The sequence below is a fragment of the Podarcis cretensis genome (genome assembly GCF_951804945.1).
Source record: "Podarcis cretensis genome assembly, chromosome: 1".
NCBI lineage: Eukaryota > Metazoa > Chordata > Lepidosauria > Squamata > Lacertidae > Podarcis > Podarcis cretensis.
The window spans coordinates 58,306,208-58,328,211 of NC_137170.1; the positions used below are offsets into that span (position 1 = coordinate 58,306,208).

Here is a 22,004-nt window from a genome sequence, read left to right on the forward strand (position 1 = left end):
TCAGAAACAGTCTAAAGCAGCATTTTTTAAAAGTCTACTAGTTGGAAGGGCTAAATCCCTATTAAAAAAAGGAAAGCATTCCAACTTTTTTAAAACCCTAAAAGGGAGGCAGACTTCCTAACTTTTTCAGAAGGAGATTTCAGGGCATTGGGGCCATGATCATAAGGTTCCTGCTTCTTGCAGCCATTGTCCCCCAGAAAGACTGGCTAGAGAGCAGTGCCGGATGACTAGGCCATGACAGGCAGAAGGGCTCATACAAAAGGCAGCTGTGGGTTTTAAGCAATGATAAAAACAGCAACCCTCATTGCTTTATGCTCAAAAGCAGAGTGGTAGCCAGTGCTGAACCATGGGAATAGGTGATGGTCCATTAGTACCAAAGCTTCCAGGTCATCTTTGAGCATACAGTGGTACCTCGGGTTAAGTACCGGTACTTAATTCGTTCCGGAGGTCCGTTCTTAACCTGAAACTGTTCTTAACCTGAAGCACCACTTTAGCTAATGGGGCCTCTGCTGCTGCTGCGCCGCCAGAGCATGATTTCTGTTCTCATCCTGAAGCAAAGTTCTTAACCTGAAGCACTATTTCTGGGTTAGCGGAGTCTGTAACCTGAAGCGTATGTAACCTGAAGCGTATGTAACCTAGGTACCACTGTACTGTCGTATAGAACACATTGCAAAAACCAATCCTGAAAGTTACAGGAATATGGGTCAGTGTCTCTCCTATCTAAGAGAAGCCAGAATGGAAGCCAGAATGAAACAAGTGTCAAGGAAAGATGGGGTTCTTCAATGTAAGATGGGGCTCTCTCAACTCACAATAAACCTATGGTTGTGAACCACCCTGAGAACTTGCTAATAGGGTACCCTATAAGTTCTGTTAATATTACCTGTTACATATCATTAACCCTCCTTTTACCTCCATAATGCTTAGCCTAAACCGCACCCCCACCCCACCTTGAGACATCCAAATTCTGTGAAACTGAAGCATCAAGTTGTAAACAAACAGCATGCTAATTCTGAAAGCCTATGCAACCTATTGCATAAAAGGAGGAACCATTTTAAGCTTGCAAGCATTTAACTACCCCCAACCCACTCTTAAACATGAACTTGTGCCCAAGAAAATTGTCCCTACCCCCCACCCCGCAGTTTGTAACCCACTCTCTCTCCCAAAATACACTTGACCCTCCTTTTGTTTTAAAAGGCTCATTAAACCGTTCAAGGCAAAAGTGTGGGACAGACATGCACAAAATCAAGACTGAGTCCATATACCCAGGTTTTAAAGCAGCGCCAGGTGGTGATTCTTGCTACCCACCTATACAGATGGCTGCAATGTGTCCTTGGATAGCACAGCAGGTAGCTGGTGGGAAAGTGAAGGATGTTGGGGTGGGGAAAGAAGCTCAGCCAAGGAGCACAGGGGAAATGACTATTTTATGAATGATTCTTTGGAACAGTGATTTGCATTAACGGCTCTGAAGATAGGGTTTCCTTGATGCAGAGCGGTGCAGCCATCAATATATGTCACTCTCGCTCTCTCCACAAGACGTTCATTGAAACTTCGGTACAAAACACAGAGGCAAAACAGCAACAGGGTGGAAAGCGCACCACCACACTGGTCTCTTGAAACATAGCCAGGCCTCTGCTCCAATTAAAACTAGATTCTCCGCTCATGAATCAAGCCAATTCAAAGAATTTCAGATTAGTCATTCACCGGCCTCCTGGCCCGTCTGTTTATAAAGCAATTTTGTTCCATTAGGAGTGATGTTTCTGACAACTGTTCAGCAAGCTCATTAGTGCGCTGTGCATTTGCCTTTTGATGGTACTCATCAGCGGCATCCGGACAACTTGCAGAGATATGGATGTGGGTAACGTACAACAACGGATTCATCAAAAGGGTTCTTTGAAAAAAAATAAAATAAAGGAGCCACATCTGGGTATACAGAACTGCCAACATCTCCAGAATGTGCCCACTTGTTCTGAAGGCTGGAACAGGTGCTGCCGTTTTCCAGTTCTGCTTTCAAAATAACTCAGCCCCCACGCATGAAGTCTCAGAGAACTAATTTTATTCAGTGAATATGTTCCCTTCGCACATGAGAAGGGCCTCCAGGTAACACTAAAGCTACATGAGGAATAGGCATCGTATTGCATTGCAGATGTTGTCACATCTGACTTCATGAACTATGCCACCCCACCAACAGCAACAGCTTTTTTGCATTTTCTGTAGCCACACCACAAGTCATCCAGAGAGAGGCAGTTTTGCTGCATGCTATATACAACCTAAACCAAGGGAAACTGCTCTAGGATCTACACAGAATGCTTAGATTTAAAATTGAGACCAATTCAACAAAAAAAAGTATTTCGGGTATACTGGACTATACAAAGTCTCTACAATAAAGCATTGTTTAAAGCAACTAAATGCTGGAGGTGTAATGCTGTGAATGTCTCACTGAGGAATCCTTTCTGGTTTGAAGTTGATGTCCATATTAATACTGTACTGCTGAAACCTCTGATATATGTGGATGTTTTAAATTACATATATACCAGTGGCATGGGGACTTACAACAGGAAAACCCTATGGTCGCTAAGAGACATACTTCAAGCCTGTAAGGATAAATACTCAGCATCTATTATGTAATGGTGTGAAGACTTTAATGCCCTTGCTCCATCTGAACATTATTCTATAAACACCTACTTTGTTTGGATAACATTCAGGCATTTGAGTGGCATATATCCATCTGTACGTGTAAATTAATATGGATGTATTGATGTTTATTGTATTGTGAATGTTAAGGGACTATTTTGTTTTTGTTTTCCCCTTTTCTCTTTCCTGCCCTCTTTCTTTAATAAATTTACAATTTTAAAAAATCATTTTTTTTTTTAAAAAAAGAGGAAATGAAATTTTGCAGAATAAAGTTAGCATATACTGTGTGTTGCCAGAACGTTGACCCTCTTCATTCTACTAAGCTTCTTTATGACAAGAGGTGGGGAACTTTCAATCCATGGGATTAATTAGCCCCACTCGGCTAATTAATGTTTCCTAATTAATGTGTTTCAAGCCCAGCCATGGCCACCTGTTTTATACCTGATCCCATATACATGACATCAGGTGTGGGGCAAGTAAATATACAGCTCCCTGCAGGCCCTGCCAATCAATGGTGCCTGCAAAGTCTTGTGTCTGCATGGTTTGCTTTGCATAGAAGAAAACAGGTCACATGCATCAGTGTAATGTCAGGTAACTGACAGCTGGCTGGTCTCACCCATCAAAGGTGGCCCTCAGGGGGAACTAAGGATATGGCTCTCTGGCACAATCCAATTCTCCGCCGCTGCTTTACATCAAAACACAAGCAAGAAACCTACCTGTACATCACTCATAATATGTGAACAGTTTGGACTTTTTCATATAGAAACATGTCTATGTCCTCTTTGTTTTCATAAACATTTTGGCAAACTGTTTTCTCAGAAACATAATGCATGTAGGAACACTCCCAAGAAACCAGGTCCCAAGGGAATTTGTAAAACACCTGTTGATATGAATGCATCTTTTCTCAAAACTTAAGGGAAGATTAGGGAGGCAGGTACACTAGCATGATTTAAAGTATAAACTCTCTCTTGGCCTTAGGTTTTCATAAGCATCGTGCCAAATGCTTGCTAACATTTCCCCTTATCTACTAAACACCAACTGATACAACTCCCTAGAGAGAGCTGTAGCATAGCTGCATTTATTTTCGAATCATGGCATCTATTTATTTTTTGGAAGTCGCCCCTATTTAGCTTTCAGCATCTGACAAGGTCGTGGAGATGGCAGTGCCATGAATATCCATAAGGTTAAGGCATTTGGGGTGAGATGGTTTGGGGGGTGGGGAGAAAATCTGCTTTCCAATTCATGGGAGAACAGCCTATGCCAATATTACCAGTGGCATTTTCTCTGTGCCAAGTCCGCTACAGATCAATGGAATGTGTATGCACATGGAGAACCAATTGTGCTGGGAAGACTGCAAATTGAATTACTCGACTGCTCTGCTCTTTGCTGCTGAGAGATCTCTCCTGTCTGTATTACCTTTACTTTTGATGCATACATGTGCATGTGCATACACACACACACACACACAGAGAGAGAGAGAGAGAGAGAGAGAGAGAGAGAGAGAAAGAGAGAGAGGTTGCTCTGTGGATCAGTGTGTTATGTCACGAGTAAAAAAAACAATGAGTTTCATGATTAAATCATTCTGGGTCTCTTCCTCTTCCCCCCGAAGTCTCTAGCTTAAGACACTTTCCTCAATGCAAATAAGGCACTTCAGTGCAATCTGAAGTGTGGGGACAATTGGAAGAATAAAGGTTCTGTCATAAGCAGCTCTCGGTTGCTTTATCTCCATTATCATTGCAAAGTCCTGTGAGTAGGTACCAAGGGCGCTTAAATTAAATGTCAAATACAATCTAGCACTGGAAACAAAAAGTGGCGTTGCTCAAGGGGAAAGAGCCTGACAGCTTTGCTCTGCTTGTCAAAAGTGGCATTTGCTTCATAATTATCCGTTTGCACAAATGAATCACCATTTGGCAGCGAATATTGCCGAAGACTTGAAATAGCACGAAATGAATAAGAATTGTTTTTTTTTTAAAAAAAAAATGAGTAAGAAAAAGCAATTTGGCCTGAAAAAAAATTCTTGATGGTGTTTAGCTCAAGGTTTCATCACTAAGAATAAAGAAGATAATGGTTCAACTCCTTCTCTCTTCAAAAAATAGTAACTGGGTGAGGCGATTTAGCTATATACTCATCATGGTAGCTAAAACAGGGCAGGTATCATGGGTGATGGAGACAGAGTCTGCAAGAAAAACTTTTCTATATAGATATTCATGTGTTCATGGCAGCATATTCAGGGATCAAAATATTTCAAGCTTACAGGAAAAGGCACATAAACCATTTGCAAACTAGCCAGCAGATGTTAAGACCAATTAGTCACAGGAATAGGGTTGGCCCTGAAAATACATGTCTCAAGTGTCAAAGGCCAGGTTAACACCAAAAGCTGTAAAGTGAAGGTTCCAACTACCTTATTTTTTTTCAGGTGAGACAACTAGAACCTCATACAGCATTCCAAATGTAGTCACACCATAGATTTGTGTAATGGCATTATGATACTAAAACATTTATTTTCAAATTCTTTTCTAATGATCCCTAGCATGGAATTTGCCTTTTACACAGTTGCCACACGATGGGTTGTCATCTTCATAGGGCTATCACCATGACCCCAAGGTCTCAGTCCTGTTCAGTTGCTGCTAGTTCAGTTCCCATGAGTGTACATGTGAAATTAAGATTTTTTGCCTCCAAAGGATCACTTTGAACTTGTTTGCATTGCACCATACTTACCATTTTACCACCCATTCACTCTGTATGGTCCCTTTAGAATTCTTCACAATCTTTTTTTTCTTTTAACAACCGTAAATAATTTTGTATCATCAGCAAACTTGGCCACCTCGCCTTTCACTCCTAACTCTAAATAATTTATGAACAAGTTAAAAATCACAGGTTCCAATATCAATCCTTGGGGTGTTGTAAGCCAAAAATAGTTTATCTCCTGAGTTATAAAAAGGGACGTGGGTGGCGATGTGGTCTAAACCACTGAGCCTCTTGGGCTTGCCGATCAGAAGGTCGGCTGTTCGAATCCCCGTGACGGGATGAGCGCCCGTTGTTCAGTCCCAGCTCCTGCTAACTTAGCAGTTCAAAAGCACATCAAAGTGCAAGTAGATGAATAGATACCGCTCCAACGGAAAGGTAAACGGCATTTTCGTGCGCTGCTCTGGTTTCACCAGAAGCGACTTAGTCATGCTGGCCCCATGACCAGGAAACTAACTGTGGACAAATGCCAGCTTCCTTGGCCAGTAAAGTGAGATAAGCGCTGCAACCCCAGAGTCGTCCGCAACTGGACTTAACTGTCAGGGCTCCTTTACCTTTTTTATGGCAATAAAACTCAGAAATGTGAAAAATGTGTTGTTTATTGCAAAGCAATAGGTTATAGTCGGATTGTTCTGCAAAACTGCAAGCCCGCCCAGTGGTCCAGGCAGTGGTATTTATAAAATTTCAAACAAAGCATTTCAATTTTCACCAATCATATACATCATTACCTCATTTCATGTTTAATACACATGTGCAATAAGCACTCGCAATTTATGCTCATTAAGTTCTGATTCCCACCATGTTCTGTTACATTGTATTAGTGTGCATGTTTGGGAACCTGTGTTACCTGTAGCCATTTGCACCATGTACCAACTTAACGTTCTAGCTTTGAGCTGTATCTTTGTGATTCACATATTATCTATTTCTGCCCCAATGGGGGGCAGCAACTTGCAAAATAATCAGTTTCATAAAGTGGCAGGCTACCATAACTTCTCTATTTGAAGCACACTCAAGGATTTACAGGGGTACACAGTATCACATTTATTGTGGCCCTTTGGGCCACCACCACACGGGGAACACCATTTTCTACATCCCTCCATTGTGAGAACTATCCATGTATTCCTACCCTCTGCTTCCTGTTACTTAACCAGTTCCTGATTTACAAGAGGGCCTTGTCTCTTATTTCATGACTGCTAAATTTACTCAGGAGTCTTTGGTGAGGTACCTTGACAAAGGTTTTTTGAAAACTGAAGTGACATTATGTCAGCTCAGTCACCACATCTGTATGCTTTTTATACTCTCAAGTCATTCTAATAGTTTAGAGAGACAGGACTTATCCTTTCAGAAGCCATGTTGGTTCTGCTTCAGCAAGGTTTGTTCTTCAATGTGCTTGGTTATTTTATCTTTAACAATACTTTCCACCAGGACAGATGGTAACTGCCTGGAATTTTGAGGAGCCATTTTTTTCCAAAAGTTGGTGTTATATTGACTACTTTCCAGTCCTCAGGTGTGGAGGATGATCTTAGGGAGAAGTTACATATTTTTGTTAGAAGATAAAGAATTTTACATATGGGTTATTTGAGAACTCTTAGGTGAATAGCACCCAGACCTGGCAATTCATCAGCTTTTATTTTGTCTATTAGGCCTAGAACTTCGCCTCTCATCACAATTATTTGCCTCAGTTCTTTAGACTCCATTCCTGAAAAAGTTAGCTCAAGGAACAGAGATTTTATTGCATTTCTTGATTGTTGCTATTATTGCACACTGCCTTGGGATCTATTTTGATGAAGGGTAGTTTAGACATCATTAAAAAAATAAATGAATAAAATGTCACAGTGCTAAATCCAATACAATTTTGAGATTAAAACATAGGAAATATACAGCATCTTCGTAAGTGGCATTATTTTCTTATTTATTTAACTCATATCAATTCTAGAAGCTTAAAACTGACTTAAGATTCTCACGGTTCTTAAACCTCAGGAGCAAAACTCAATTTTATACATGGAAGTCTGATGGGTAAAAACCACAAGGCATACTTCAATTGAAAACAGGATGTTTTCATGAAGTCAGAAATAGATGTTCCAGACAATTAGGAAGGATTATATGGAGGAGGAGGTGGTAGTAGAGCACACTCACACACACCCCTTCTCATCAACTTGTTCAGAAACTGCTTTTTTCCAGAGCAAGACCATTGGAATTGAGTTACATGGGTTTATGGACTGAACTAGATATATCACACTCTATCCAGATAGTACAATAAGAATCCTTGCTTATGTCTCCAACTAGTTTCATTCAAGATTTTCAGGATCTTAGAACTTTTAATTAAAAAACAAAAAGGGCTATTAAGAGCTGGCAACTATGAAGGAGATGCTGTTTCAGATGCAGCTGCTGGAATGCATCCAGGTCCCTTATATAGAGAAAGGCAGCTAGATTTTTTACTAGACAAAGCCATAAATCTTCACCCACCCTTTGCACAACCATAATGCTAAAAATAACTACAGTGCCTGTGGGACATCAGCATTTGGATTAATCAAGTCCTGTGATGCTAGCGGGAAATTTGCTACAGGAACAACAGCACTGGAGGATTTTCGGAGCCAGATTGTACAAGTCAAGGATGAGGCAGCATCCAGAGATTGAAGCAGTTTGTTTCTTTCTTAAATAGCTCTTCCAAGACAATTAAAGCCAGCAGAAAAGGAGACAATTTCACACAAGCACATAATAGCCAATTAGATGTGTGCAAGAAAGGAACAGAACGGGCTGGACTGTTAAGATCTGAACATAGTTAACGCCTTGGAGTTATAATCTCATTTACTTATACAGAATGCTGGATATTCAGAGTTCCATATTGAACAGAAAAGCTATCTATAAGAGACAGAGCTTCTTAAACACTGTAAGAGTGCCCTCTTTAAGCACATAAAGGGGGCATTCTGGTCTGAGCCTTCCCAAACATCAACACAAGTTGCAGTGCTTGTATTTTTCATCATGCATCTTTTACATTTCCCATGACTTAGGTCCAGGAGGTGGCTAACTTGTAGCATTCCAGACACTACTGGACTACCACTCTCATCATTCCTGACTACTGGCCATGTTGACTACAGATGAAGGGATCTGTGACCTCGCAAATGTTGTTGACCACCTTTAAGGAGTCAGAGCAGAAACATTTTTGGAGAGCTCGGTGGATAACAGCTCAACTTATTTCTGGCTCAGACCCCCCCCCCATTTTTTTAACAAGGGTCAATGCTGAAGCTTCCAACTCCAAATGCATTCTGGGAATAAAAAAGGAAGCCTAAGCCACGGTCAACTGTTTATACATCACGGGGGGGGGGGGCATTTGACATGTTTTTGTACACTCTTGGCAGAGTCAGTGATGGTTATGAAACACTACCACAAACAAAAAATGGCATCATGTTGCTTGCATGAAGTGCTTTTTTTCTGGGGGGACGCACATGCCTAAACATTTTGTGAATCTAAGTTTGGCCACACTGAGGGGCAGTATTTCTATATGAGTAGGAATATGAGAGTACCCCTAAACATTTCTTAGAAAAAAAGCACTGCTTGTGTGATACAGATTTCATAAATAAACTTGAGAGGGTTTCTTCTTCTACAACTGTCCTTTCTTCTTTGTTAATATTCCTCAAATATCACCTATTTTATTTAGTATTTTATTCTCTATTCCAACCTTCAGCCTAAGTACAGCATGTGTAAACACCAAATTTGAAACAGCAGTTATAGCAAAAAGAAAGCAATAATCTATTAACACAAGATACAATGGTCAATCGCACCAACTTCAGCAGCTGGGGCGGGGGCAGGTTTTCAAATAGTACGTATGTTGGCACAAACCTAACTTCCCAAGGGATTTTTTTCCACAACCTGGGTGATATTATTGAGAAAGCCCTTTGACGGGTAACACCAGTTCCCCAGGCATCACTAAATATACCTGTCTTAATGAAATTAATCTCTTAACAGAAGTATTACAGTCATGGATTAACTGCCTTGCTTTTTACTGATGAATCAAGTAACATTTAATCAGTTTGCAGGCCTAAATCATAATACCAACCCCTCCCCCCCGTACAGCAACTTGTATTTATTAATTTTGTACAGATGGCCAACCTAGTTCAAGAGTGTGACCCATAAATCTTGCACTACACTATATGATACTGTATTACACAATTACCGTTCTCTTGACCCTGATGACAGCACTTCTCACTTTGACTTCGAAAGCAGAGTGAAGAGCCCACTTCATAATATTGGAAGGGCGCAGACTACGGAAACCACACAGCTCCCATGTTGGCACTCAAAAAGTCCCCCTTTGGAAGAACACTGAGCACAAAGCAGGTGCTTAAAAACTCAGATTGGAGGATAGTTTTGGAGGTATATAGTCTGCACTTGACAGCTGACAAAAAGAGTAAACAATTCACTCTCTGAAGCAGGTTAAAGAATTGCAGAACACCAATGCATAGATTCAGAACTAGATAAATATTAATCTACTTTGTTATAAAACATAATAAACATGCTACCTTGTAAGCCAGCGTGGGGAATCTCTGGCCCTAGTGCATGTGTGCATGCAGAAACATCTGACTTTTGTGTGTAACCTATGGTAGAGAGGTTAAAGCCACATCCATTGCTCTGCCCACTTTTGCCCTGGGCCCCACTCTGCCTTGGGTCTCGCTTACAACTGGTATGCAGACCCCTGGATACTTCCCATATGGGGACACAACTCTCAAGAATTCACCACCCTGTTGGAGGCAATCAGAAGAAGAAGAAGAAGAAGAGTTTGGATTTGATATCCCGCCTTTCTCTCCCATTAAGGAGTCTCAAAGCGGCTAACATTCTCCTTTCCCTTCCTCCCCCACAACAAGCACTCTGTGAGGTGAGTGGGGCTGAGAGACTTCAGAGAAGTGTGACTAGCCTAAGGTCACCCAGCAGCTGCATGTGGAGGAGCGGAGACGCGAACCCGGTTCCCCAGATTACGAGACTACCGCTCTTAACCACTACACCACACTGGCTCTCAGCAAAGGCTTAAGAACCAAGGCAGATATAGGCTCAGACTGCACACATTAGACCATGGTTTCTTGAACAAACCATGCTTAAGCCAAATGATGTTAAGCAGACCATCAAAGAAACTATGGTTTGCTTCATTACAGTGGATGCTCGGGTTGCGAACGTGATCCATGCAGGAGGCACGTTTGCAATCCGCAGTGTTCACAACCTGCAGCGCCGCGTCTGCGCACGTGCAGGTCACGATTCGGCACTTCTTCGCATGAACAAAGTGCGATTTAGCGTTTCTGCACATGTGTAAGCACTGAAACCCGGAAGTAACCTGTTCTGGTACTTCCGGGTTCAGCGCGGTGCGTAACCCGAAAACACGCAACCTGAAGCATCTGTAACCCAAGGTATGACTGTATATAGATTTGCTTCTACCCCATATACTTCCCACCATCAGCTGTCTTTGTGCCTGATTAACCTTAAGCATAACCGAACAGTCACTGGTGCCTTCTATTCCCACCAGAAAAAGCATCCATACTCCTTTGCAGCCTGTAGTTTAACCCTTTTCTTCCACTTCTTCACTCTACAATCACTTTCTATTTTTCATTCCCCAAACCACCATCACAATTTTTGAAGTAGCCCTATTTTCTCCCCTGCACGTTTACTTGAAAAGCTGCTCACATTTAAAGGAGGCACATTCCCCAAAATTGTTCATTTGCCAACCAAACCAACCAAGCACCCAGCAGCGGAAATGTCTGCAAAAGCAACAGCTCAAAGAAATTCCTTTTAAGTTTTCAGTTCCAGCACATTATGCAGCTATGAATCAAAGAAGGGTGTGGCGGATTTGGGGTGGAGGGCCCTGTTATCAAGCTGTTAGCAGTGATGTCAGCTTCAAGAAGAGCACCAGTGAGCTGCTGAGCATAGAGAACAGCAGAGTTTTCCAGTTGCTCTCGTCCAGCATTTCTGTTGCTTGATGGACAATTTGGGTGGGGTGATGAAACAAATCACAGATATAAACTACTGTTAAAAGAGGATCCATGTTCATACATAACTTCAAGCTATAGATGTCAGTACGGCAACAATGAACCGTGGCTTATTTTCACAAACCATGGTGAGTGAACAACAGATAAGACCCCTGTGCTAAGCTATGTTTTATTAGCATGACACGCTAACCAGGTCAAAGGGGTGCTAAGGTCCAAAAAAGGCCATCAGTCCACCCCTGCTGCCAATGCAATGCATCCACTAATAAATAGGTGGCCACACAGTCTCTACATCAAAACCTCGAATGAAGAAGAGTTCACCAAACAATCTGCATCATCAAGATGTTATTCCTAACGTTTAGTCAAAATCCTCTTTCTTGTAATTTGGACATGCTGGTTTTGAGCCTACTCTCTGGAGATAGACAGCCCTTCAAATATTTGAATATGACTCTCATATCACATTATTCTACTGACTAAAATTTTCAACCAACAGGTATCCAACTTTCTGTTTGTAGCTAGATGGGGCTAAAAACCAAAAGCCAGTGTGTAGGCAGCTCCAGGAAATGGAATGGTGAACAGAAGAGAACATCCACCTGGCAGCTGTTGCTGTTTAATTTGTAGTTCTAAATTTTCTGTATTGGTTTGCATGCCTCATGTTATTTTAAGTTGTACTTTTTGTCCCTTACTCCTTTGCGAGCTGCTTTAGGAACATAAATCAATGTTGAAGGTGCAGGATATAAATTATGTAAAAGGGGGGGGGGGAGAGAGATCATTGGTTTATTTCAGTGGTGGCCCCGAAAGCCTCATTGCTTTCCATGACCTGTTATTTGCCCAGAGCAAATAATCTGGGTTTTTTGCCCCCAGGTGTGCTTCTCATTAAAGTAAAACAAAATGCGCTCTCACATTCAATACATAAACATATAAACATTTGGTCCAGAGGGCACTCGATTATGTCTATGTGGACTACTGTACAAGAAAGCCAACAGCCTCATCAACTCATTGAAGTGAACATCTTTGGTACCCTAATACAATGTTTACTGTTTTGGTGCACAATCACTCCTTCCCCCAGCAGGCTGGTTGGTAATTATGCACTCCAAAAGTAGATAGGCCCCTAAGGAAATGAAGCCAGTATACCTCAGTAGACCAAGAGTTGGGCCTGGAATTAAGGATCTGGACTCAAAGCCTCCCTTAGCCATACAGTCCAGTGGGTGACCTTAGGCCAATTATTGTTCGAGAGTGGAACGGTTTCCCTAGGGAGGTTGTGGTCTCTCTCTCTCTCCTTAGAGATTTTTAAGCAGAGGTTGGATGGCCATCTGTCATGGATGCTTTAGTTGAGATTCCAGCATTGCAGGGAGTTGGACTAGATGACCCTCAGGATCCCTTCCAACTCTTATGATTCTGTGATCATACCTCAGCACAACATTGATTTTCAACTGGTGGGCCTAGACCCACTACTGATTTGCAGCCTAATGTGGGTAACAAAAGCAATGCTATCACAATGAAAATATATGGGTTTTAAACACTAATCAGCTGGTCCCCAAATCTGTGTTTAGGTTAAAGGTAGGCACTGGGTCTGACAAGGTGTCCTAAGTTACAATAGGCTTGAGCTGCAAATGCTATGCAAATCTTCTTGGAGGAAGGGCTGTATACGGATGAGATAAATAATATAAAAAATCATAACCATAATTATATGCTGTTTAGGGAAGACAATTACGGATTGTGCATTTCAAGCCATAAAATGAAAGCGGGCGGGCAAGAGAGAGAAAGAGACTACTTATCTCTAGGCACATACGAAGCTGGCAAAAAAAAAAATTGACTGACAGGCTTAATTAGATCTTAATGTAATGTGCAGATAGTCGTTAGCAAGCATTTTTCTCAAGGAGAATGAAAAGACAAAAAAAAAAGGCAGCAGGCACTTTATTAACTTACTTTGGGGTCTGCGCACTTGAACTTTAACCTTTCCACCATATCTAGCATGGCCATCTTCAAGTCCACATGTTCTCTGTTCTGAAAGACAAAGAGGGCAACGGTCATGAGACTCTTTTCAACTCTACAAACGCAACAAGGATTTCCACAAGACAGCTTGCAAGGGGAAAAGGAGGGGGAGCACCAATCTTTCAGCACTTTCTATTAGCTAAGTTGCTATGAGCCCCTGAATACATTCACTCATTCTTCTGGGACCGAGGTTAAGCAAGCAGAGGTCTCCACGAAGAAGAAATGTCTCTGCCAAGAGCACTGGGAAAACTATTGGAATGAAAATTAAATGCAATTGCACAGGCCAAATCATTCATTGCTTGTGTCACATGGCTCAGCTTCAAGCAGGCTCAAATCCTGTTAGATGCTCAGCATTTTTCACCTCTCACCGAAGTCAAGAAGGCAGCCATCTGCAAGGGGTGACTCAGTACCCTTCAGCGTAAAGGCCGTGCTGAGAATATGCTAGGCAATGGTGACCTGGCTCCATGTTTCATTTATTTTCTGTAATTGGTATTGGCCGCCCGATAATTTAATCCTGCACTTCCGTGCTTCCAATTGTAAGATGGAGCAGACGGAAAGAACTAATTAAGGAAGTAATCAAGAGTTCACACTTCAAGAAAGGCACAAAGCACAAAGCACAAAGCACTTGTAGAATCCCGGGAATATTTGTTACTTTTGCTTGAACTATCCTCTCTCCAAAACTAAATTGCAGCTCATAGCTAAGGGATGGGGAAGGCCCCAGTGGTGAAACAAGCAATTCAGAGAGGCACACTTGGACTATTTAGTATTTTTCTGTCCTTCCTAACATGACTTATGGTTTAGATTGCCTTTTTCTGAATGCCTGAAAAGAGATTTTGAATTTTATCCTCAGTATTTGTCAACCAAAACTTAAAGATCCAGCATTAGCTCCTGAAAGATATTTTGGACTTTTCAGTGTCTATCTAAACCAATGTTTTATCATGATGGAACAAGATTAGGGTTGCCTCCCCTCGTTTCCTCTTCACCCCTCCAATACAGCTGAGGAGCTGTTCAGAAGCTTTCACTTCCATTTTCGATTAGTCACACCCTGCCGCATTGTCTGACTCTGGCAAGCTGCAGTTAGTTTTAACGCTGGTTTGTTGAAACAAGCCAGCTTCAAACCACGACTTACAAAGCTGGCTTGTTTCCACTAAGCACAGTTAGATTAATCAGAGTTTAGGGTTTGGGCCTAACAGTAAACCAAGGGTGAGGAAGCTCTAAGAGCTGCTTTCCCTCATATGCAACATTCTGGAGACAATGTGCTAGTGGCTGAGAGGCAAAAGTGGGCAGGGCTTGAAGCAAAATAGACTGGAGCAATGGATGTGACTTTTAACTTTGTGCAGAAGGTTACACTCCAGCCAGCATTTGAATTTAGCCAGGTGCAAGGTGCATTTTGCACCTATTGGCCCCCTGAGACCAAGTGAAGTTGCCAGGGCGCCAGGATGGCGCCTGATGGCTCCACCATCTGGAGGTGCATTCCTGGGGGACATTTAATCTTTCACACACTAATATATCCCATCCTGAAGAATTCTATCTGTTATCTTTTATCTGCCCAATCATAATGAATTATAGGAACCAAAAGGTTGTATTGAAAAATATGATTTTCGAGCTATCTAGCCCCAAAATGGCAACTAGATATTCTATTTGGGGACTGTAACCCTGGTTTAAGGAGCCATTCGGCACCTAGCTTATAGATCTGAGTTTCTATGCTATGATTAAATGGGCACAAGATGTTGGACATAACATAATGATGGCTGACTGGGAACAGTTATGGACCACAGGTATGAAATTTACAGCATGTAATGCTCTAAGAGAGAATTTAATGAAAATGTTTTACAGGTGGTACATGACACCAGTCAAGCTTGCAAAAATTTACCATTTATCCGGAAATAAATGTTGGAAATGTAATGAGACTGAAGGTACATTCTTTCACCTTTGGTGGACATGCCCAAGGATTAAGACATTCTGGGAGATGATTTATAATGAATTGAAAAAGGTATTTAAATATACCTTTCTGAAGAAACCAGAGGCCTTTCTCCTGGGCATGGTCGGCCAATTGGTGCCAAAGAAGGACAGAACTTTCTTTATGTATGCAACAACAGCAGCAAGAATACTCATCGCAAAGTATTGGAAGACACAAGATTTACCCACCCGGGAAGAATGGCAGATGAAGTTGATGGACTATATGGAACTGGCAGAAATGACTGACAGAATCCGAGACCAGGGAGAAGAGTTGGTGGAAGAAGATTGGAAAAAATTTAAAGATTATTTACAGAAATATTGTAAAATTAATGAGCTATAGAAAAATGGTGGAATGAAGTTATATGGCTTTGGCAGAAATGTTATAAGGAACTAGGTACAGATAGATTGTTAATGTATTAAAGGGAAAAAATAAGGTTAGAATATGTTAAGACTAATTACAGGACAGAAAACAGATGAAGATGGAAAGGAATTGCTGAAACAGTTAATTGAAGTGGAATACAAAAAGGGAGGCGTGAGGAAGTCAATGAAACAAGTGAATGAAAGTTAAGATTGAAAATATTGGAAGTGTTTTTAATTGTTTTTGTTTTGTTTTGTTAATTTAATGTTTCATGTAGTGTTTTTGTTTTTGTTTTTGTATTTTATTATATTGTCATGTTTAATTCTTTTTCTTTCTTTTTGTAATCTTTAAACTCTTAATAAATATTACTTTAAAAAAATATATAGATCTGAGTTTCTAACACTGACTCCAGCCACACAAAAGCCAGAGGTTCTGCACACACAAACACACACACCCTTATCTTCCATCCAGGCAAACAAGAGGTGTTATCACAGTCCAAGGGCACTCCCAGCCAGGCAAAAGCACTCTCGAAGAGTGTGGATGAGTGCTGGTAAGGGGTTGTGGTTTCAAAAGAGTCTCAAGGGCTAGACAGAGAGGCCTGGAGGACCACATTCAGACTTGTAGGCCTGAGGTCCCCACCCCTGCATTAGGCTGCTGTTAACCAAAATCAGAAGCAAAAGCTTTTGAACTCCTCATCAGTTACACCAGGGGGGGAAAGGGGAGCATGCAGACATTCAAGAGGATAGGCTTGTTCCATTCAAGAGAAACCATGGTTTGTGATGTCCAAACACAGTAAGAATAGGACACTTTTGCAAACTGTTATTTTGGTGCCTAGATAGTCACCAGTTTTGAATTCTGGCAGCTTTCCAATTTGACTACATCACGGTAAGCACTTCATCCAAGACAAACGGTCACCAAAACAATGATCTATTTTTACTGGGCTGCTCCCAATGAAACACACTTTCTGTAGTTATACACAATTTGCATATACTTCCTCAGCATTTTCCAACAACAATGAAGGCAATCACTCCCACATCCATGTCCCCTGAAGGCTTCGAAAAACTAGCTGCCTGTGACTGTGAGGCAATACTTAAATATTCTCCTATGTATGGCTAACTCATGAATCGTAGCCAGTAAAAATGAAATCGGCTCCATATGTCCAACATTTGGAAAGATCCAAGTCTAAACATTTGGTTGTGCAGGCTTACATGTTCAGGTGTTTTAGAAAAATTAAATTCAGTAATCTTACATCATTTCTGGCCCAAAAGAGCACCTTGGAAAGAAAAGTTGTACAAACCAAAACCAATTGTAAGGATTAAATGAGAGCTGCTCTAGGATATAGTCTAGGTGCATGTGCCAAGTCATTCTTGGTTCAAAACCTACCTTAGTCATGGTAGCCTGAGGCTAATAAATATTTTCTTAATAGGCTCCTCATCTGCCATACCAGAACAATATTGACTTGGCTTACAGGGTTTTATAAGGGTTACTGAAATAATGTCTGTGAAACACTTCAAACATTGCCCCCCTTCCACAGCAAGGAATAAGGAGGAGGAGGAGGAGGAGAAACAAAGTTAATGAAATAAGAAGTTCAAACTTGCAAGGGAACTTGATTGTGATGACCTCAGTATTACACAAGAGAAACTTCATTAGCTCAGTCAGTAGAGCATTAGACTCTTAATCTCAAAATTGTGAGTTTGATCACTTTGTTGGGGAAAATATTACTGCATTTCAGGGAGTTAGACTAAATGCCTCTTGTGGTCCCTTCCAATTCTATGATTATTTTCTACCTTAACCAACCCTTTATTTGCTTAACACTGAATCTGCTTGCATAATCAGGAGGGAAATTCAAGATTGAGCTATACTAAGAGTGAGGACTATGGCAATGTCACATGACCATATGAGCATACAACATATATATCCAGATTAGGCAGAGTTATACGTCAGTAGGTTTTCCATGTGTCTGCAAATATAAGAAACTCTTGTCTAAATAACATGCAAAACTTGTCCCCAGCCAGCCTTGTGGAACTAATGTTCCACTTCCAGTTTATTATTGTCTGAACATCACAACTTGTTGCATACAGCACTCAGACATGATGTTCTGATTTGCATACTTGTGGAAGGTAGCCCATGTCTTCTAAATGTTGCATGATAAGCACCTCTTAAGAGGCAGCAGAACAGAAATAAGATGGTGGAATGAGCTGTGACACTTCAGACTACAGGTAGAGAATCACAATTTTTTAAAAAATGTTCCTATGTGTAAAATAACTCCCAAATAAAAATCAATACAGCGCAGAGAACTGAGTTGAAGCACAGAAAAATTCTTCTTGATAGTTTACTACATAAAAGGATATGTCTTACCAACCCACTGATGAATTAAAAATCATCATCATCATAATCTCCCTACATACAATGATAAGTACATTTCATTCCACCACTTCTTTCCAATTTATGCACGAAGTGTCCCTCCAGGAGCCAATTTATACAGAAGAAGCAAAAGGGCATTTCTTGTGAAAATTTCCAATGCATGCCTTGTCACATTTAAATCCACTTCCTACACACAGCAGCCTATTTTCATATAACATCATCGTATCAGTGGCCTAAGCCATAGATCACTGGTGTGACCATGAATGAGGTGGAAAACAGCCAAACTAACTTTGCATTACAAGCAAGCCAGCACTCACGGCTTGCTCCTCTTCAAGCAAACACAAGAAAATTTGTTTGTGGTAACCCATAGTTTGTGTGGAACTGTAGCTTACTCTTATGTGTACAAACAGGGCCACTGCCAATGCACAAATTGTTACTTGCAGCATGACAGTGAGAAGTGCAATGCAATTGCCCACATGGTCAACTACAAAGTCCTCCTCTTATTTATCAGCCACAAAGGGTGCTGAGGAATGGTTTGCATATTACTTTCCCCTTCAGTTTCCACATAAGGAAAAGGAGAAGAAATGGCCAAAGCTGCAAAGCTTTGGAAAAATGATCGCAGGAGACCTTCCTTACACACCAGACTGGCAATGCTTCTTAAAACTTGTTCATCAGTTTTGTGTGTTATACAAGTATCAGTCCGACCAATCCTCTAGATGCCCACTTTTTCCACAGTCTTCCTGAATATCTTGAGGGAAATGAAACATTTCATCCAGAAGTAAACAAAAGTTGTTGTTGTTGTTTTAAAAAATGAACTGTAAGGCACAGTATTCTGTGGGCACACAGTAAATATGCTGGAAGTTAAAATAAGTCCCCCCACCCCCCACCCCCATCTATATGCACTGAGTCCTTTTAAAAGCATACAAAGAACAAGAGGAGTCTGTTTCTCACTGGAAGTTGCAAGCCTGCAGAATACCTCCTCCTCCCCCAAATCTATTTTGGCAGCTGGAAAAGTTAACACCATCATTGAAACACCTCCTACAGTTCTGTGAACAGCTACTTTTTTCTAGGGATCGCCCAAAAACAAACTGCTTATGTTTGAGAGAAAGCCTAAAATTAGACGTATCAGCTGTTCTTTGGTTTGCATGGGATATTCTGTAGCAGCAGACTATGGCAATGTTGGCCTCTCAGTCTCCGTTTCCTGCCTGCACAAGAGGAAATAGACACATTCAGCAAGAGAATGGGTAGCCCCTGAAAGCTACATACTACATCAGGGGTCAGCAAACTGTTTCAGCAGGGGGCCAGTCCACTGTCCATCAGACCTTTTGGGGGGCCGGACTATATTTGGGGGGGAATGAACGAATTCCTATGCCCCACAAATAACCCAGAGATGCATTTTAAATAAAAGGACACATTCTCCTCATGCAAAAACACGCTGATTCCCGGACTGTCCACGGGCCGGATTTAGAAGGGGATTGGGCCGGATCCGGCACCCAGGCCTTAGTTTGCCTATCCATGTACTACACAGTCAATAGCAAGCTGTTTCTATTCAGTAAACAATAGGTCAGATGTTGCCAACAAGCCAGGATAAGGAAGTGATGTGTTAAAATTGGCTTATAAATCCTGGCTTGCTTAGAAGCCATTGACTACAGTTCCCAATTTGCATGTAAAAGGAAACGATGATTAAGTCCAGCTTCTTGATTTGTTCTTGATTTGTTTCCCTGCTCGTAGGAGGGAGCTGCATGTGAGCACCTAGCACATGTGCACAAGGTTCCTATGGTGGTGTACACTTAGCAGATGCCAAGATAACAATAGCTAGTGAGAACTATTGCCTTCACACCCTGTTTGAAGGCAACAGGATAATCACTGCAGGAAATGGGACACTAGGATAAATGTACCGCAGGGCTCTTATGTTCTTATTCCCAAATACCAAATGTATTTGGCAAAAACAAGGGGCAGGGATTGCAATAGCAACATACATGGTTGTCAGGCAGCAAGCAAGTTCCAAACACAGTGAAAGCAACAGCAAGGGATACATTTTAATCCAGATTTCCAGTGGTAACAGCTGCATAAAGCCTATTCCGAAACCACCTTCCCCGCCCCTTAAACTGACATGCCTTTCTCAGCTGCTTGGTGGGCAGGAAATCAACATGTGCACCTCTCCTGAGATAGAATTCAGTTATGAGATGAGCTGTTCCCATTGAATTTTTCCTGTCATAGCAATGTGAAATGCAGACAGGCTCTTTCAGGAAGGATAGTAACCTTAGCAGATGTATACCACTTCCACCTGGCTTTATAGGCATGGTTCTTTACAACAAAGTTAACCCAAATTCCTTACTCATGGAGATTCCTTCAAACTTCTACCACTACATACTTCTGGTCAACTCCTCAGAGCTACTTTATAATAACTGAGGATTAAACTCAACGGTGCTCAACTCAAGGCCTGTATTGTTGTTTCAGTTTTTTGTACACCGCTTGGATATTTTTTTTCATATATTAAGTGGTATAGAAATTAAATAATCACTCAATCCCTGCAGGACATGATCCTCAGGGCTCCCATTTTGCCATCAATGGTCTTGTTGAGGAGAACCATTGCAATCATAAAGTCTGCTTACTGCAGGGAGCGAAAGGTAATGAACCAATTAACTGTAGTTCTTTCTGACCATAGTGCCACAGAAAATATGCATTCAACAACCTTGTGGTAAACAGAAAGTCGCTAACAAGGAGTCTGAACGCACTTCCTGCTTGATCAGCTGGGAAAGCACTTTTAGAGCCTATTTCTGAAAAGGAGAAAAAACGGGCCATCAGAGACTTCCTTGCCCCGCCCCCGCTTCTGCCACATCCCTTTCCGCTGGCCCCAGTCCTTCCTCTGCAGCTGGACCAAAGCTCCCGTGACTCTGCGAAGCGGCAGGGAAAGGGTGCACAAGCCGCGGCACGCAGTCAGAGGGGTGGGACTGGTGAATTCTGCTACCCAGAAGAACCTTTCCAGCACCCAGACTTCCCAGTGCGCTTATGAACGCGCCTTCCGAAGTAGTCCCCACCCACAGCCCTTTAACAAGTGCGCTTTCCGGGGTGCCATGCTGCCTGCATCCAAAGCAAAGGAGCGCCGCTGGCTTTCGGGCACCACGCACTCCTAGCCCACCTAGCGCCTGCTCCGGATCCTTACCCGGACGGCTTCGTAGGCGTCGTTGAGCGTGATGATCTCGTGCTGCTGGTGGGAGCCCGAGACGGCGCACAGCACGCAGATGATCTTCTCGTGCTCCTTGCAGTACAAGCTGAGGTCTTCGCCGTGCTCCTCGCACTTCCTGCGCTCCGCCTTGCGCTCCCCTTCTCCGACGACCCGCTCCGGCTCCGCGGCCTCCTTGCCCGGCGGCTCCGCAGAAGCCACGCCAGCCGTCCGATGGGCAGCGTACTTGCGGCTGTGCTCCTGGGCGTGAGGCCCGCAGAAGGAGAAGCCGCAGTCCTCGCAGGCCTGCACGGCCCTCTGCGCCTCGTCGGGCTCGCACACGTCGCAGGTGCCATCTTGGAGCCACTCCTCGCCGCTCGCTCTCCTCTCGGAAGCCATCGCTGGCCGAAGGCAGGAAAGGCCCTTCGCTGGCCGGCGCTGGAAGGGAGCAAGTGGGCGGGGAAGAGCAGGATGCCCGGGCCGCCTCGTCGCCTGCAAAGCGGAGCTCACTCACCTCCCGCGACAACTGTCCAGGCTTGGAGACTTGGAGCTCTGCGCTGCTGTTTTGCTTTCGTTTGCAAAAGCCACCTTTCTTTCGGGTCCTTGTTTGTTTCCTGCCGGTTTCTTAACAACTTTGGGCCAAGATCTAAAACACACACACACCCAAAACAAAATCCCTCCCAGTGCACCCTTTTATCTTATGGTTTGTTAACAGGTTCCGCCCACCCCCCGCTTTATTCCGTAGCAAGCGCGCTAATTTCGCTTCTGGAGCGCAGGGCCCGTGTGAGTGTGCTTGTGCATGCGCGTGTTTAACTTCCTG

At 42.5% G+C, this 22,004-nt stretch overlaps 1 protein-coding gene across 1 annotated transcript in view; it reads right to left on the bottom strand.

The window, feature by feature from the left end:
- Positions 1–21,884, bottom strand: part of TRIM44 (tripartite motif containing 44) — an 82,392-nt gene extending 60,508 nt beyond the window's left edge. The window contains exons 1-2 of the mRNA XM_079952633.1: positions 21,185–21,884; positions 13,272–13,349 (exon numbers count right to left, since the gene is read on the bottom strand). Of these exons, the coding sequence (XP_079808759.1) occupies positions 13,272–13,349; positions 21,185–21,583 (477 nt within the window). The 5' untranslated portion in view covers positions 21,584–21,884. The remainder of the gene's footprint in view (positions 1–13,271; positions 13,350–21,184) is intronic.
- Positions 21,885–22,004: the final 120 nt, after the last annotated feature.